A 16815-nucleotide genomic window follows, 5' to 3' on the forward strand; every position below is an offset into this window, starting at 1 on the left:
GGTCTATCTTTAACTAGGTCTAGTGTGACTCCTTCAGGCAATATTCTGAAAAGGGTCATAGAAAATACAACAGGGTGATATCAGGGTGATGAGGATAGAAAATACAACAGGGTGATATCAGGGTGATGAGGATATCAGGGTGATGAGGATAGAAAATAAACAGAGTGATATCAGGGTGAAGGTATGAGGTTGGGGTAACTGAACAGTGTATATCCATCAGCCCTAGTGGGGAGACAATAAATAATTTCTAAGAGAGAGAAATCAAAACATAGCAATATAAGTATATCCTCTCTGAGATACGTCAGTAAAATCTAAAACACTGAGTTAAAGCATTGAAAAGAGTTACTTCTTTTTTTTTTTAAATAATAAATTTTATTTTTATATTCCCCATACAATTGCAGCCCCCCCCCATTCTGACCCCAATCCCTCCCCTCCCGCCCCCGCCCCCCTAAAAATGTCTCTGGTTCATAGTTTTTTGTTGATTTTGATTGAAAAGAGTTACTTCTGGGAGGAGGAAATGGTGTGAGGTTAGGTGACCCCAGCTTTCCTATTAGAACTTGTGGAACTACTTGACTTTCAAGCCATGTGCATATGTACCTCTGATGTAGGTAAATATTGATTTTCGATCATTAGGTTAATGTTATAATGGTTACCCCCAAAGAAAACATACTAACAGTACTAGTAGGTGTCCTGTGTTCTTGCTGGATATAAGATCAACACTCGAACACAATTATAATCCTATACCACCGTCAAGAATCATTGAAAACAGTAATAATACTTTTTTATGTCCACAGGCTGGAAATAACTTGTTAAAGTTAGCTCTAACCAGAGACTCATCAAACCATCATGGGACATCTCTAAATTTATGAATTAAAAGTCATCAAAGCAAAACCAAAATAGATGAATGTCATGAATGGGAAAACTCAATCCTGGAAAGATGTCAGTTGACTAAAATAATATGTAAATTCAATGTGCTCAAATAATAATTCTAAAAGGGTTTTTCAAGAAACTTGACAACATGATCCTAAGATCACTTGGACCCAAAGAGTCATGATAGTTTTAAATAAGAAAAGGTGGGAAACTTTGCTCAAAATGGTTTCAAAACTTATTACATGGACTTATTCTTGTCCATGTAGCTTTGACTTAGAGATGAGAAGCTCAGTGGAAAAAGATCTCATAGGAAGAACCACACAAGTATATGGAAACTTGATATAAAGTGAAGGTGGCTGTGACAATCAGTGAGTCTTGGTAATAAATTATAACATGACTACCACTTGCACACACACACACACACACAAACACACAATATCAGTGTAGCTAGATCAAAACCATGAATTAAAAAAGCAACACTTGATCAGAAAATGAAAACTGTTTTGCACAACCAGGCCCCCAAATGACACAACATGCAGCTTTGCAGGCCACGTTAGAAGGGCGAGGGTTGCTGTCCCGGATGGGGGGAGGTCACCAAGATAAGAGTCTTAGTGGGAAGTTGTACTTCAAAGCACCAGGTAAAGTTTCAATATCCAGAATGAGAAGAATTAATAAAGCGTGGCATAGTCTTCTATTGAAGACTACAGAATAGTGGAAAAATCAATCACTGGAGTTACATGGATCAAGATGAATAAATCCCACAAGCTGTGTTAAGGAATAAACTATAGGAGAACGTCCTGAGTGCTGTAAACTGGATAATTGCATTTATAAAACATTTAGAATATGCAAAGTAATATTAAATATTGCTTAAGTATGTGTATCTATGTTATAAAAGCACAGTCATATCTGAGGATATGAAACACCAAATTCAGGGTAGTGTTTCTACAAAGGATCAAAAGAACACGATATTGGGAAGACTGGCTCATGGCGCAAGGGGTTAAGCACAGCACTATGAAGAAATCCGCAGCCTCTGCAGCACAAGTTCGATCCCCAGCAGGCCAGGAAGCAGCCCACATGGTGCAGCAGACCTCTCCTGCCTCACTTGCTGCCCCCTCAGCAGTGTGTTTCAGCCTGTTCTGTTCCCCACTCTGTCTCTGGTGGATCCTCTCAACCTCCCGGCATCTCTGGCCTGTACCCAGCTCTTATATGCATAAATCAATACATCTTAAAAAAAAAAGAACATGATATTAGTATTTTGCAAAGATAGACCAGAACATGAATAATTATAGAGAAATCCTTCCATATTTCAGAATAGAATAATGTGTATTCAACCTGTGATCTCAGTACATATGTATGAAAACTTCTTGAGAGTTCAGTCAAGATAGGCTGTGTGCTTGCAGGAATATATCTCTTTCATCTTGGTTGTCCAATCTGTGTTATGTGAAGCTGGTATGTGTAGGCACAGTCTCCATGTGCCTCTGTGTTTCTGTGGTTCCTCTTGTAATTTCTCCTCTTCCATTTATATTGTAATTACTTGAGTCCTTCTCCTATTTCTTGTTGAGTCTAGTTAAAGGTTTTCATTAATTATTATTTTTATCTTTTAAAGAACAGACTTGTCACAGAATTTGAAAATGTCTCTAGAATCCCCATTTCAGTATTTCTGCTTGATGCCTGTCATCCCCTCCCTCTGCTCACGTGGGGCTCACTTCGTGTGAGAGTCCACTGTCGTGTGAGTGAGGATGTTACATGGAGTCTTTCTTTTCTCTGAATGTTCACCTTTATCCAGATGGCTTCTTTTTACGAATGCATTGGATGCGTCCTCAGTCACGGGTGGATCAGCCACACAGAGGGCCCCTCTTGAACCCGCTCCTAGTTGAAATGTCACCTCAGGAATTCTCAACTTACTTGAAATTATCACACCTCAGTTATATAATGTCCTTAAAGGGCTACACGGGATGAGATAAAGGCATGCTTGTTATTGAGTCAAAGCATATATATTTTTAAAGATGTATTTATTTATTTATTTATACAAGCACTGGGTACAGTCAGAAGGGCGGGAGGGTGAGAGAATTCACCAGAGCCAGAGCGGGGAGCAGAACAGGCAGAAGTACCGAAGCACACGTGTAGGGGACACACCCAGGAAAGTGACAGAAGTGACACGTCCTGCAGCTGCTCTGAAGAATCCCAGTGAGAAAAGCAGTGAAGCCACTGATGGTGATTCTCTGATTTGTTGTTATAGGCCCGCTAGGAAGCTGTTTGGGAACGACATTAACACATAATTGAGATCCGAGTGTTTTCATGAAGATTTCTCTTTCCAGAAAGCTTTAGCACTTTGAACGGAGGGAAGACAGACTTTCAGGGATATCTTGGGAGTCAGGCAGATGGGAGTCAGCCCCTGTTGGCAGCCACCTCAGCTCCTGTTTAAATGTTTAGAGGTGGGAGGTTTTCCCAGAAATGAAGCTGGGACATAAACGGGGTGTCTGGGCATCTTCCTTGGGGCTAGAGGGTAGGAATCCAACCCCAGTGAGGTAAGCTCTGTGGGGCAATAGGGCCTCCATGAGCACATGTTGCTCAGAAGCAGCACACCCCAAAAACTTGTTCACATGGACAGAGGAGCACAAGGAAGCACTTTTGTCAGGGGGAGAAAAATGCAACTTTTCTTCTGACACCTGAAATGTGGAGCCAGGTAGTGTGGGTTCCAGAGCTCACCCCCTATTTCCCAGCCACATGACCTTGAGCAACTGGCCTGTGCTGCCTCGACATCCCTGGTCTGTAGAAGGGGTGAATCAAGCCATGTAGACCAGCACCCACCACCACACCTGACTCTTAGCTGTTGCTCACAGAAAGGAGGGCGTGACAGTGACCTGCTGCCACACGCGGGCGGGGGGCCCCCACAGTACTCACCACTCACGGTGATCTGCGTGCCTGGTCCCGACTTCACTTCTGTGTCAGGGCTCCCTTTCTGGAACTTCACACAGTAGTAGGCCCCAGTGTCTGCTGGGGTGATGTTACTGATGCGGATGGAAAAGTCCTTGTTTTCTCTGATTGTGACATCTGACACATGGGTTACCCGGGGGAAGGGGCCTTCTTCTGCTCCTCCTCTGAAACTGTAGACTAACTGCCGGCCTGGACCCGACCCCCTGAACCACTTAACAGGCCCCACAGGGAGCAGGGAGGTGAGGGTGCAGCGCAGAGTGGCCGTCTCTCCGGCTGCCACCGACACGGACTTGTCAGGCTGCATCACCTGCAGCTCCTCCTCGCTGGCAGCTCCTACAGGAAAGCAAAGTAGTTCTTTGTTCATCCTGAGTGACCCTGCAGGCTTTCTCAAGCACTATCACAAGGACCCGCTGACAAGTTCTCACCTTGGGGGTCCCTGGGCTCAGCACATGGGGGTGTCAACACATGGAACCCCCACAACGAACCTGTAATGTGAGGTTATTCCTAATGAGGACACTGAGGCACAGGGAGGGTGAGGCGGCAGGTTTGGTACCTGAGCCATCTCTGGAAGGGTCATGCTACACCAAATACTGGCTGGACACTTTGTGGTCTCAGGAGATGTTGCATTTCAGTCCTTTACATTCATGGACACGAGAGTCTTGAGACCATTGGTTGGTGACGGAAGTGGTGGTTGTGTTGTAGGATGGATTGAACAGCGAGAACCTCTGTGGGTCCAGCAACCTCTTCCATAGATCATGTGCTCATGACAGGGGTGATCCCTGTGTGCTTGCATGAGCATGAGGTGCTGAGCTCCCTATAAGCAGTGAACGAGGTATTTAATAAAAGGAAAACATAGTCTCAAGCCTGGACTTTTTTCCAATTCCACGATCATGGTATATTTGTGTCTATTATACTATAAATGTTTTCTAAGAGTCAATGGCTTATAATAATGAATTTCCATTAACAGATGAAGGCATAAACAGAATGTGCCATAAATAATGGAATATTACTCAGCCCTAAAGAGGGATGATATCATTTATGTCCTTTTACATAGATAAACCTTGACAATATGTTGCCAAATGAAGGAGCCAGAAAGAAAAGGACAGATACACAGTTCTAATTATAGGAAGTAAGTAGAATAGGCAAATTCATAGAGACAAGTAGTTATCAGGGTTTACCTTGGGTTGCTAGGGAAGATAATAGGGAATTTATTGTTTAATGCATACAGAGTTTTCTCCCAGAATGTTGCAAAGATTCTGACATGCATCCTGGTGACAGTTTGAAATGTTTGAATGTACTTGATGCCGCTGAATTATAACCTAAAAAATGGTTCAATGGTGCATTTTATGTGATGTGTGTTTTGCCACAATAAAAAAATGGTGGTCAGACAAGGTGACAACCTGGTTCATGCCTTTGAACTGGACTAAGGGCCTCAAGACTGGGGACTTGCTCTACAAGGTGGAAATGGAACTTACGGGCAAGACAGCAAGGAGGGAACCGACTTCAGCCTGTTTGGAATTGTATGGCAAAAGCACCGGACATGGTGCTTGGATGGAAAAGCACAGCTCACATTGTGTCTCTGTCTATGTCTCTGCGTCTCCTAAGGCCCCTAATTCTTCCAGAGGCTCGGTCCGCAACTTGGCTCTTTCTCTCCCTTCCAAATACTGGGGGTCAGAGAATCTGTTGCTGCTCCATCATGTGTGTAAGGTCTGACATCGCTGGTCTCTACAGCAGCAGCTTTGTGCTCCGGTGTTATTTTTTTCTCCATGTAGTAACCTCTTAAATGTTCTAGTTGATTTTCTGTCCAGTGCTAGAATGACTAAAGCTAATGTCAGATCATCACGTCTCTCTCTGACTTTGCAGTGGCACCACTCACGGGAGCCCACATCCTTGAACAGAACAGAAAAGCCTCCACGCAGGGCCTCTGCCCGTGCTGCTCCCTGTCAGGAGGGCTCTTCCCCCAAAATCCACAGGCTCATCCCACACCTCCTTTTAACCTTTGCTCAAGTTTCTCTCTCAGAGATGCCACCCACACTGTCCTTTAAAAAAATCCATCCTGCTCCAGATACTGGCAGTTCTCCTACCTGGGATACTTTCATTCTGTGCCCTTCACACAGGTCAGACCCTAACACACCGTGTCTTGGACTTACCTAGCGTGTCTATTGTCTGCTGTCATTTCTCCCACTGAGACATAACCCCAAGAGGGCAGCGACCTTGTCTCTTTCCTTTTGCAACTCACCTCTCCTGCCCGTAACAGCGCCTGACACAGAGGAGACTTTTGCACCTCCCGGAGACCCCAGTGTCTATTTTGAGGAGTAATCCCGGGAGTTTCCCCTGGAGATGACTTGGTCTAATACGCAAACAGCTTCCAGGAAGAGGAAGAACCCAGAGAAGAAAGTCACAAACCCTCTTTCCCTCACTCTCCCTTCCCCCACCTGCGCACAGAGGCTGCAGAAAGCTCCTGGGAGGAGACGGGTCACACAGAACCGAGAAGGGTGGTGGTTAACCCGGGAACTCTAGTCAGACTGTGTGAGAACAAATCGCAGCTCTACTAGTTAGGGTAAGTGATCTGACCCATTCTGTGCTTCTGTTATTCCATCTGTAAGGAGAGGGATAAGTTCGCTGCCTCAGAGATAATGGTCACAGGAGATGACACCTCCAGGCCTTTCCCGCTGTGTCTGGTACATGGTGAGGGTTCAAGAAATTGAAATGATTTTACTCATCGGATTTCCTGAGGCTGAGAGGCTTCTGGGGACATAGATGACAGAGATAGGAGTGCAGCTAGAATCACACACGGGGATCATTGCTCTGTATCCTTCAGGAACCTGCACCTCCCCCTTCTTGTCTCCTCAGCCCATCCAGCCTGGAGGAGGCCTCCAAGGAGGAACGCACAGAATTCCACTCCCAGATTTCCTGAGGCCTGAACGGACGCTGGATGACAGCGCATGGGGAGAGGTGCAAACCCAGATGTGGGCGCAAGGACAGATGGAGACGGTCTAGGTGAGGCTCTGTGTTTCCATCCCCTTCTTTCCTCCTCACCCCCTTGCAGCACGAGGGCAGGACTCCAAGAAAATCATGCACACACTTTACTCTCTTACCAAGGGAGAAGAATTTTTGCCTAACAGTTTAGGGAAGGGAAGGGGAAATTTTAGAGAAGAAGAGGAAGGAAGAGAGTGGACAGACTCTGAACACTAAACTTTGGTGAATGTGCACTTCATGCAGACTGAGAAATGTTTGGAGAAAACAATGGGAAAAAAAACTTTTCAAATATCCATTAATTGTGTGTGTCTGCACACTTCTCACACCTGTACATACATGCACATACGCCACAGCATGCATTTCCAAATACATGTGAAGTGATGGTCATGATGATCATGGGGGTGTAGAGACCGGGAGGGACGAGAGATTTAGTGGAGATTGGGAAAGCAGCAGGGGTGGCTGACATGGCTGCTGGACAGGTCATGTGAGTGACCACTTGGTCTCTGCTCTGCATCCTTGAGCCTCTGTGTGTGTTTCTGTGCAAAGTGATCAAAGCCCCACCCGGGCAGAGGAGTGAGGATGTGCCCAGCATGGGCGGGTTCACAGCAGGTGCTGACAACCAGCTCCTGTGGCTGCTGTCCCAGTCCTGGTCACCACCCACCTGAGACTGTCTGGGGTTGGGGTGGAGGAAGAGTGTAGGGGACACACAAAAGATAGTGGCAAGTCCTGCAGCTGCTCTGAAGAATCTCAGTGAGGAACCAAAATCAACACATAAATGAGATTCGAGGTGTTTTCAGGAGGGTTTCTCTCTCTGAAAGCTGCAGCACTTTGAAGGAAGGAGGACAGATTTTCTCAGCGACATTTTGGGGTCAGGGGGAAGGTCCCTGGGGATGTCAACCCCTATTGACACCCACCCCAGCTCCCGTTTAATGTAGAGGTGGGAGGTTTTCCCAGCAATGAAGCTGGTGCTTGAACAGGGTGTCTGGGTGTCTTCCTCAGGACCAGAGGGAGGTCAGTTCTGTGGGGCAACAGGGCCTCCATGAGCACATGTTGTTCAGAAGCAGCACACCCCAAAAAAGTTGTTCACATGGACAGAGGAGCACAAGGAAGCACTTTTGTCAGGTGTACTTCAGACACCTGAAATGTGCAGCCATGGAGTCTGGGGTTCCAACCTCACCCCATATGACCCAGCCACATGATCTTAAACAACTGGCATGATCCATGCAGCCTCAACCTCCCTGATCTGTAGAAGGGGGTGAATCAAGCCATGTAGACCAGCACCCACATCCACACCTGACTCTTAGCTGTTGCTCACAGAAAGGAGGGTGAGACAGTGACCTGCTGCCACATGCGGGCGGGGGGCCCCCACGGTACTCACCACTCACGGTGACCTGCGTGCCTGGTCCCGACTTAAGCTCTGTGTCAGGGCTCCCTTTCTGGAACTTCACACAGTAGTAGGCCCCAGTGTCTGCTGGGGTGATGTTACTGATGCGAATGGAAAAGTCCTTGTTGTCTCTGATTGTGACATCTGAGACACTGGTTACTCGGGGGAAGGGGCCTTCGTCTTTTGCTCCTCCTCTGAAACTGTAGACTAACTGCCGGCCTGGTCCCGACCCCCTGAACCACCTGACTGTCCCCACAGGGAGCAGGGAGGTCAGGGAGCAGCGCAGAGTGACCGTCTCTCCGGCTGCCACCAACACGGACTTGTCAGGCTGGATCACCTGCAGCTCCTCCTCGCCGGCTGCTCCTGCTGGAAAGCAAAGCAGTTCCTTGTTCATTCTGTGTGACCCTGTGGGCTTTGTCAAGGTTTATAACCAGGACCCGTGGACAAGTGCTCACCTCGGGGCCCCTGGGCTCAGCACATGGAGGTGTCAACACATGGAACCCCCACAATGAACCTGTAATGTGAGGCTGTTCCTAATGAGGACACTGAGGCACAGGGAGGGTGAGGCGGCAGGGTTAGTGCCTGAGCCATCTCGGGAAGGGTCATGCTACACCAAATACTGGCTGGACACTTTGTGGTCTCAGGAGATGTTGCATTTCAGTCCTTTACATTCATGGACACGAGAGTCTTGAGACCATTGGTTGGGGGCGGAAGTGGTGGGTGTGTTGTAGGATGGATTGAACAGCGGAACCTCTGTGGGTCCAGCAACCTCTTCCATAGATCATGTGCTCATGACACGGGTGATCCCTGTGTGCGTGCATGACCATGAGGTGCTGAGCTCCCTATAAGCAGTGAACGAGGTATTTAATAAAAGGAAAACATAGTCTCAAGCCTGGACTTTTTTCCAATTCCACGATCATGGTATATTTGTGTCTATTATACTATAAATGTTTTCTAAGAGTCAATGGCTTATAATAATGAATTTCCATTAACAGATGAAGGCATAAACAGAATGTGCCATAAATAATGGAATATTACTCAGCCCTAAAGAGGGATGATATCATTTATGTCCTTTTACATAGATAAACCTTGACAATATGTTGCCAAATGAAGGAGCCAGAAAGAAAAGGACAGATACACAGTTCTAATTATAGGAAGTAAGTAGAATAGGCAAACTCATAGAGACAAGTAGTTATCAGGGTTTACCTTGGGTTGCTAGGGAAGATAATAGGGAATTTATTGTTTAATGCATACAGAGTTTTCTCCCAGAATGTTGCAAAGATTCTGACATGCATCCTGGTGACAGTTTGAAATGTTTGAATGTACTTGATGCCGCTGAATTATAACCTAAAAAATGGTTCAATGGTGCATTTTATGTGATGTGTGTTTTGCCACAAAAAAAATGGTGGTCAGACAGGGTGACAACGTGGTTCATGCCTTTAAACTGGACTAAGGGGCTCACGTCTGGGGACTTGCTCTAGAAGGTGGAGATGGAACCAGTGGGCAAGACAGCAAGGAGGGAGCCGACTTCAGCCTGTGTTTGGACTTGTACGGCCAAAGCACCCTGGACATGGTGCTTGGATGGAAAAGCACAGCTCACAGTTAACAAAAGAAAAGAACTGTGGTGGGTAGCCGTGTGGTGACCCTGGGTCGTGAGCTGCAGGGTCAGGAGTGGCTCATGGTCATCTACCTGCAGGTGCAGGACTTGCAGTTCACTTTCACTGCAGCTGCACCAGCTGGTTTCTGGAGACACCAGAGAAATGCCAGAACATTCCTTCTTTTTCAGGGTATCCTAAACAGGCAGAGGCTAAGGTGGCAGAGCTATCAATCAGAGGAGCAGACGGTTGAAGGATTTTGCGGATGTGGGTTAGACAAAAATGGTAGAAATGAGAACCTGGAGGGAGACATGGGGGAGGGAAAGGAAGTCAGACAGTCAGCGGGAGACACGTGATGGGGAAGTGACTTCCCTGTCTCTGTTTCCTGCATTTACATCACTGCCCACACCTTTTCCCTGAAAGCTGGACTTGTGTGGCCAAAGCCCCCTGGACATGGTGCTTGGATGGAAAAGCACAGCTCACATTGTGTCTCTGTCTATGTCTCTACATCTCCTGAGGCCCCTAATTCTTCCAGAGGCTCAGGTACACACCCTTGGCTCTTTTCCTCACTCTCCCTTCCCCCACCTGCGCACAGAGGCTGCAGAAATCTCCTGGGGTGGAGACAGGTCACAAAGAACCTAGAAGGGTGGTGGTTAAACCGCGAACTCTACAGTCAGACCGTGTGAGTTCAGATCGCAGCTCTACCAGTTAGGGTGAGTGACCTTGAAACTCTCTGTGCTTCTGTTATTCCATCTGTAAGGAGGGGGGATATTTAGCCCCTCAGAGATAAGAGTCACAGGATTGACACCTCCAGGCCTTTCCTGCTGTGTCTGGTACATGGTGAAGGTTCAAGAAATCGAACACAAATTGGATTTCCTGAGGCTGAGAGGCTTCTGGGGACATAGATGACAGAGATAGGAGTGCAGCTAGAATCACACACGGGGATCATTGCTCTGTATCCTTCAGGAACCTGCACCTCCCCCTTCTTGTCTCCTCAGCCCATCCAGCCTGGGGGAGGCCTCCAAGGAGGAATGCACAGAATTCCACTCCCAGATTTCCTGAGGCCTGAACGGACGCTGGATGACAGCGCATGGGGAGAGGTGCAAACCCAGATGTGGGCGCAAGGACAGATGGAGACTCAGAGAAATGCCAGAACATTCCTTCTTTTTCAGGGTATCCTGAACAGGCAGAGGCTAAGGTGGCAGAGCTATCAATGAGAGGAGCAGCCTCACCTCTGTATTTTCATCCCCTTCTTTCCTCCTCACCCCCTTGCAGCACGAGAGCGGGACTGCAAGAAAATTGTGCACACACTTTACTCTCTTACCAAGGGAGAAGAATTTTTTGTCCAATAGTTTAAGAAAGGGAAGGGGAAATTTTAGAGAAGCAGAAGAGGAAGGAAGAGAGTGGAGACCACTAACTTCTGAACACTAAACTTTGGTGAATGTGCACTTCATGCAGACTGAGAAATAATTGGAGAGAATAATGGAAAAAAATGTTTTCACTATCCCACGATTGTGTGTGTGTTTGCACACTTCTCACACGTGTATATACATGCACCTACACCATAGCATGCATTTGCAAATGTATGTGAGGTGATGATCATGACGATCATGATATGTGAAGTGATGATCCTGAGGATCATGGGGGTATAGAGGCCAGGAGGGACGAGAGATTTAGCGGAGATTGGGAAACCAGCAGGGGTGGCTGACATGGCTGGTGGACCGATGATGTGAGTGGCCACTTCGAGTCTCTGTTCTGCATCCTTGAGCCTCTTGTGCGTTTCTGTGCAAAGTGATCAAAGCCCCACCCGGGCAGAGGAGTAAGGGTGTGTGCCCAGCACAGGCGTGTTCACAGCAGGTGCTGACAACCCGCTCCTGTGGCTGCTGTCCCCGTCCTGGTCACCACCCATATTGGGGGCGGGGTGGAGGGAAGTGTGTAGGGGAAACACCCAGGAAAGCAGCAAGTCCTGCAGCTGCTCTGAAGAACCCAATTCAGAAAAGCAGCTGAAATCACTGATGGGGATTCTCTGCCTCTTGGCACAGGCCTGCTAGGAAGCTGTTTGGGGGAGAGACACCAACATGTAAATGAGATCTGAGGTGTTTTCATAAAGGTTTCTCTTTCTGAAAGGGGCAGCACTTGAAGGAAGGAGGACAGATTTTCTCAGCGACACATTGGGGTCAGGCAGAAGGTCCCTGGGAATGCCAGCCCCCATTGGCAGCCACCTCAGCCCCCGTTTAAATGTAGAGGTGGGAGGTTTTTCCCAGCAATGAAGCTGGGGCCTAAACTGGGTGTCTGGGTGTCTTCTTCAGGCCCAGAGGGTGGTGAGCTCTGTGGGGCGACCAGGGCCTCCAGGAGCACATGTTGTTCAGAAGCTGCACACCCCAAAAACCTGTTCACATGGACAGAGGAGCACAGGAAGCACTTTTGCAAGGGGAAAAAAAATGCAACTTTTCTTCAGACACCTGAAATATGGAGACGGGTCGTCTAGGGGTCCAGATCTCACCCCCTATTTCCCAGCCACATGACATTGAGCAACTGGCATGACCCATGCAGCCTCGACCTCCCAGTCTGTAGAAGGGGGTGAATCAGGCCATGTAGATCAGCACCCACCACCACTCCTGACTCTTAGCTGTTGCTCACAGAAAGGAGGGCGTGACAGTGACCTGCTGCCACACGCAGGCGGGGGCTCCCACGGTACTCACCACTCACGGTGACCTGCGTGCCTGGTCCCGACTTCACTTCTGTGTCAGGGCTCCCTTTCTGGAACTTCACACAGTAGTAGGCCCCAGTGTCTGCTGGGGTGATGTTACTGATGCGGATGGAAAAGTCCTTGTTGTCTCTGATTGTGACATCTGAGACACTGGTTACTCGGGGGAAGGGGCCTTCTCTTCCTTGCAGACTGTAGACTAACTGCCTGCCTGGCCCTGACCCCCTGAACCACTTAACAGGCCCCACAGGGAGCAGGGAGGTCAGGGTGCAGCGCAGAGTGGCCGTCTCTCCGGCTTCCACTGACATGGACTTGTCAGGCTGGATCACCTGCAGCTCCTCCTCGCCGGCTGCTCCTGCTGGAAAGCAAAGCAGTTCCTTGTTCATCCTGTGTGACCCTGCGGGCTTTCTCAAGCACTATCACAAGGACCTGCTGATCAAGTGCTTACCTTGGGGGCTCCTGGGCTCAGCACATGGGAGTGTCAACACCTGGAACCCCCCCCCAACGAACCTGCAATGTAAGGCTGTTCCAAATGAGGAAACTGAGGCACAGGGAGGGTGAGGTGGCAGGGTTAGTGCCTGAGCCATCTCTGGAAGGGTCATGCTACACCAAATACTGGCTGGACACTTTGTGGTCTCAGGAGATGTTGCATTTCAGTCCTTTACATTCATGGACTCGAGAGTCTTGAGTCCATTGGTTGGTGGTGAAGTGATGGGTGTGTGTGTCTCACATGAGAGTTAGACTCCAAGAAAATAATGCACACAATCTACTCATCTTAACCAGGGAGAAGAATTTTTTGTCTAATAGTTTTGGGAAGGATAAGGTGGAATTTTAGCGAAGTAAAGAGGAAGTAAGAGAGTAGAGAGACTCTGAACACTAAACTTTTGTCAATGCGCACTTCATGCAGACTGAGAAATGACTGGAAGAAAACAATGGAAAAAACCTTTTCAAAAATCCCAGGAGTGTTTGTGTGTCTGCACACAACTCACAGCCTTTCATACATATACACACCACAAAATACATACATTTGCAAATACATGTGAAGAGCTGTCCTGGCTTGCTAGTATACAAGGAGTAGGTTTTGAGGCTTGTGTATGTTAAATGCTCATTAAAAATATTGGTACATAGTAACCATCGAACTCATCATTAACAAAAGTTTGCCAGGACACACAGCAGAATTTCAACCCTGTCTTACCTCCTGTTTGTCTGTCCTAGATGTCTGTCCAATCTCTAACTTATGTTTTTTACTCCGTATGTCTAACTTTTCTCCAAGAGCCTCCACTGAGTAGCCAACAGCATAACGTGGTAAAAAGAATGAATGCTGGAGTTCTTGGCCCTAGGCTTCAATTCTGGCTTCTCCACAGACTTGGGTAGATGGCACTGGGCAAGTTATGCTCTCTGCCTCAGTTTCCCCTTCTGCAACGCAGGGGCAACAATCATCATTATAAACAGTTGAGAGGATCAGCCAAGTCAATATACTCGTCAAACCATCAGCCTTTTTTTGATGTCTCTGAAAACAGTTACAGGTGACAGATGAAGAAAAAAGTTGTTCAGATCCCTGATTCTGTTCTCTCAAGTAATATCTACTCCTTGGCTCTCAGTGGTAGCCCGTTGGGCGGTGGGGGGGGGAGGGCTACTTTTGTTTACCTGAAGGCCCTAAAACTCCACTGCTAAACGGGCATCCAGGGCAGGGAGAGGGGTTCTTCCCACGGCCATGCTCACCTGTGAGTCCCAGCAGTAAAGCCAGCAGCAGGCAAGGAGACTGGTGGGTCCATGAGGCAGGGGCAGGCATCCTGGAACTGGAGGAGCCTGCTCTGTCCGAGTGTGTGCTGGGAGCCCAGACTCTGCTCTGTGGAGAGGAGCCCCACGTGTGATACAAGAGGAAGCTCACATCAGTGGCGAAATGATGAGGTGTTGCCACACTTCCACTGTGAAGCTGGGTCGGGGGGAAGCTTCAAGGTCAAGGGTTTCTCACATGTTTTCATAGACTTGTGCAGCCTCATAGAAATAGTGCCTCTTGCCTCAGGGCCTATGCACTCTCCACATGCTTGTTACCCCCTCTTGGGGTCTCTATGATTCTCCATCAGGAGTCCCAGGCAAAAGGAAACCCACAGGGATACAAGCTGTGTCCCACAAGTTCGTGCCCAGGCCCTAGCCCTCTTATCTCAACATGACAGTGGAAGTGTGGCAACACCTCAGCATTTCCCCAGTGATGCGAGCTTCCTCTTGCATCGCAGGCCGGGTTCCTCTCCACAGAGCAGTCTGGGCTCCCAGCACACACCTGGACAGAGCAGGCTCCTCCAGTTCCAGGATGCCTGCCCCTGCCTCTTGGACCCACCAGTCCCCCTGACTGCTGCTGGCTTTACTGCTGGGACTCACAGCAGTAAAAGGCCTGAGCCTGGGCTGGTAGCCAGTCTGTGTCCCTCCACCAAGAGCTGCTCGCAGTCCAAGGGCCTGCTGAGGACTGCAATAGTGAGGAACAGGGAAAGGCGTTTAAGAAGACATTTGCCTGCAGTGGTCTGTAACTGAGCATCCAGAACACGGAGATGTCATCACTACAGATGACCAGCACGAGCTGTCTGGGAAGAGACTGGACTGGCCAAGGCTGACTGGCTAAGGTTCATGGGTTTCAAGTACTTGTGGCTCCCTGAAGCTTAGGTGAGGATTTCCTGGCAGTGAACAGAATTTCCCATCAGTCTCTTCATACAAGTTTTAAAACCTCACAAAGAGTACAATGTAATCATTTGGGGGAGTCTGCTCTTAACTGGGTCTAGTGTAATGCCTTCAGGCAATATACTGAAAAGGGCCATAGAAAACATAAAGGGTGGGGCTGCGTCGGGCTGCCGGAGAAGATGGCGGTCTCCACAGGAGTTAAAGTTCCTCGTAATTTTCGCTTGTAGGAAGAACTTGAAGAAGGACAAAAAGGACTGGGGCCTTGAAGATGATGAAGATATGACACTTACAAGGTGGACAGGCATGATTATTGGGCCACCAAGGACAAATTATGAAAACAGAATATATAGCCTGAAAGTAGAATGTGGACCTAAATACCCAGAAGCTCCTCCATCAGTTAGATTTGTAACCAAAATTAATATGAATGGAATAAATAATTCCAGTGGAATGGTGGATGCACGGAGCATACCAGTCTTAGCAAAATGGCAAAATTCATATAGCATTAAAGTTGTACTTCAAGAGCTAAGACGTCTAATGATGTCCAAAGAAAATATGAAGCTTCCACAGCCACCAGAAGGACAAACATACAATAATTAATTTTAGTGGATCTTAAACTTGTCTTAAATCAACAACCTTCTACTCATGTTAATGTCTTGATTAAATATCACAATACAAAATACCCACACATTAAGTAAAAGAATCCCAGCTGATAAACATGACCTGGACATTTTAAAGAATATAATTAATATATGTACACCCATTTTGTTTTCAGGTAACAAGAGGAAAAATGCAGCACAATTTTTTTTCTCTTGTTAAGGCTTTGTCATTGAAGCATAAACCTAGAGTGCTCAAAATTGAATTCAGGTTTATAAGATGAAAGCATGACTAGAAGTATTGGATGGCTTTGGAAGCATGTGTATTTCTGAAAAGTGAAAATCTCAAGAAGGAAAAGCTAAATAGCATGCTTTGTCCATCTTGCTTAGAAAAAGAGATACAGTTTAAATTGTCTAAAGTAGCAGATATAATGAATATTGTCACAAATTGTATTAATTTTTGAAGCGATGTGGGTGCTGACTACTAGTAGTATCAAAAATATGTTCAGGATTGTTTTGATACTTGTATTTATAATAAAAAAAAATGTCGTGGGGGAGAGGTCGATCAATTTCTGTTAAAAGCAGTTCCTGTGTGTTACATGTAACAGACATGGTAAATATTTGTTTACAGTCTTTGTTTGACAAACCATGCATTTAAGTTTAAGTGAAATCAACAAAAAGGAAATAGGTATATGGATATGTGATTTTGAGATTTTAAAGTTAGTCTTAAAATGTAAATAAAATGTGAAATGTGTCCTCAAAAAAAAAAAAAGAAAGAAAGAAAGAAAGAAAATATAAAGGGTAACACCAAGGTGGTGAGGACAGAAAGTGTGCACGTGAGAGGTATGAGGTTGGGGTAACTGAACAGTGTATCTCCATCACCTCTAGTGGGGAGACAATAATTCCTAAGAGAGAGAAATCAAAACATGGCAATGCAAGTGTATTCTCTCTGAGATACGGCAGTAAAATCTAAAACACTCAGTTGAAAGCATTGAAAAGAGTTGCTTCTGGGGGGTGGAAATTGTGGGAGGTTAGGTGAGTCCAGTTTTCCTGTTAGAACTTGAGGAACTACTTGAC

At 47.0% G+C, this 16815-nt stretch overlaps 2 protein-coding genes across 2 annotated transcripts in view; one reads left to right on the plus strand and one right to left on the minus strand.

Moving 5' to 3' along the window:
* LOC119234755 (signal-regulatory protein beta-1-like) overlaps positions 1-14307 on the minus strand; it is a 25875-nt gene extending 11568 nt beyond the window's left edge. Inside the window, exons 1-3 of the mRNA XM_054697365.1 lie at positions 14195-14307; positions 12468-12830; positions 8165-8536 (exon numbers count right to left, since the gene is read on the minus strand). Of these exons, the coding sequence (XP_054553340.1) occupies positions 8165-8536; positions 12468-12830; positions 14195-14264 (805 nt within the window). The 5' untranslated portion in view covers positions 14265-14307. The remainder of the gene's footprint in view (positions 1-8164; positions 8537-12467; positions 12831-14194) is intronic.
* A 999-nt stretch (positions 14308-15306) lies between these two features.
* LOC119234807 (ubiquitin-conjugating enzyme E2 variant 2-like) lies at positions 15307-16397 on the plus strand. Its single transcript, XM_037497837.2, is given in 2 exon segments — positions 15307-15398; positions 15400-16397. Coding segments are annotated over 2 exon segments (417 nt in total). The 5' UTR covers positions 15307-15324; the 3' UTR covers positions 15743-16397.
* The last annotated feature ends 418 nt before the right edge of the window (positions 16398-16815 follow it).

The sequence above is a fragment of the Talpa occidentalis genome, unplaced genomic scaffold (assembly GCF_014898055.3).
Source record: "Talpa occidentalis isolate TD23 unplaced genomic scaffold, MPIMG_talOcc4v2.1 talOcc4.10, whole genome shotgun sequence".
In the NCBI taxonomy this organism is placed as follows: Eukaryota; Metazoa; Chordata; class Mammalia; order Eulipotyphla; family Talpidae; genus Talpa; species Talpa occidentalis.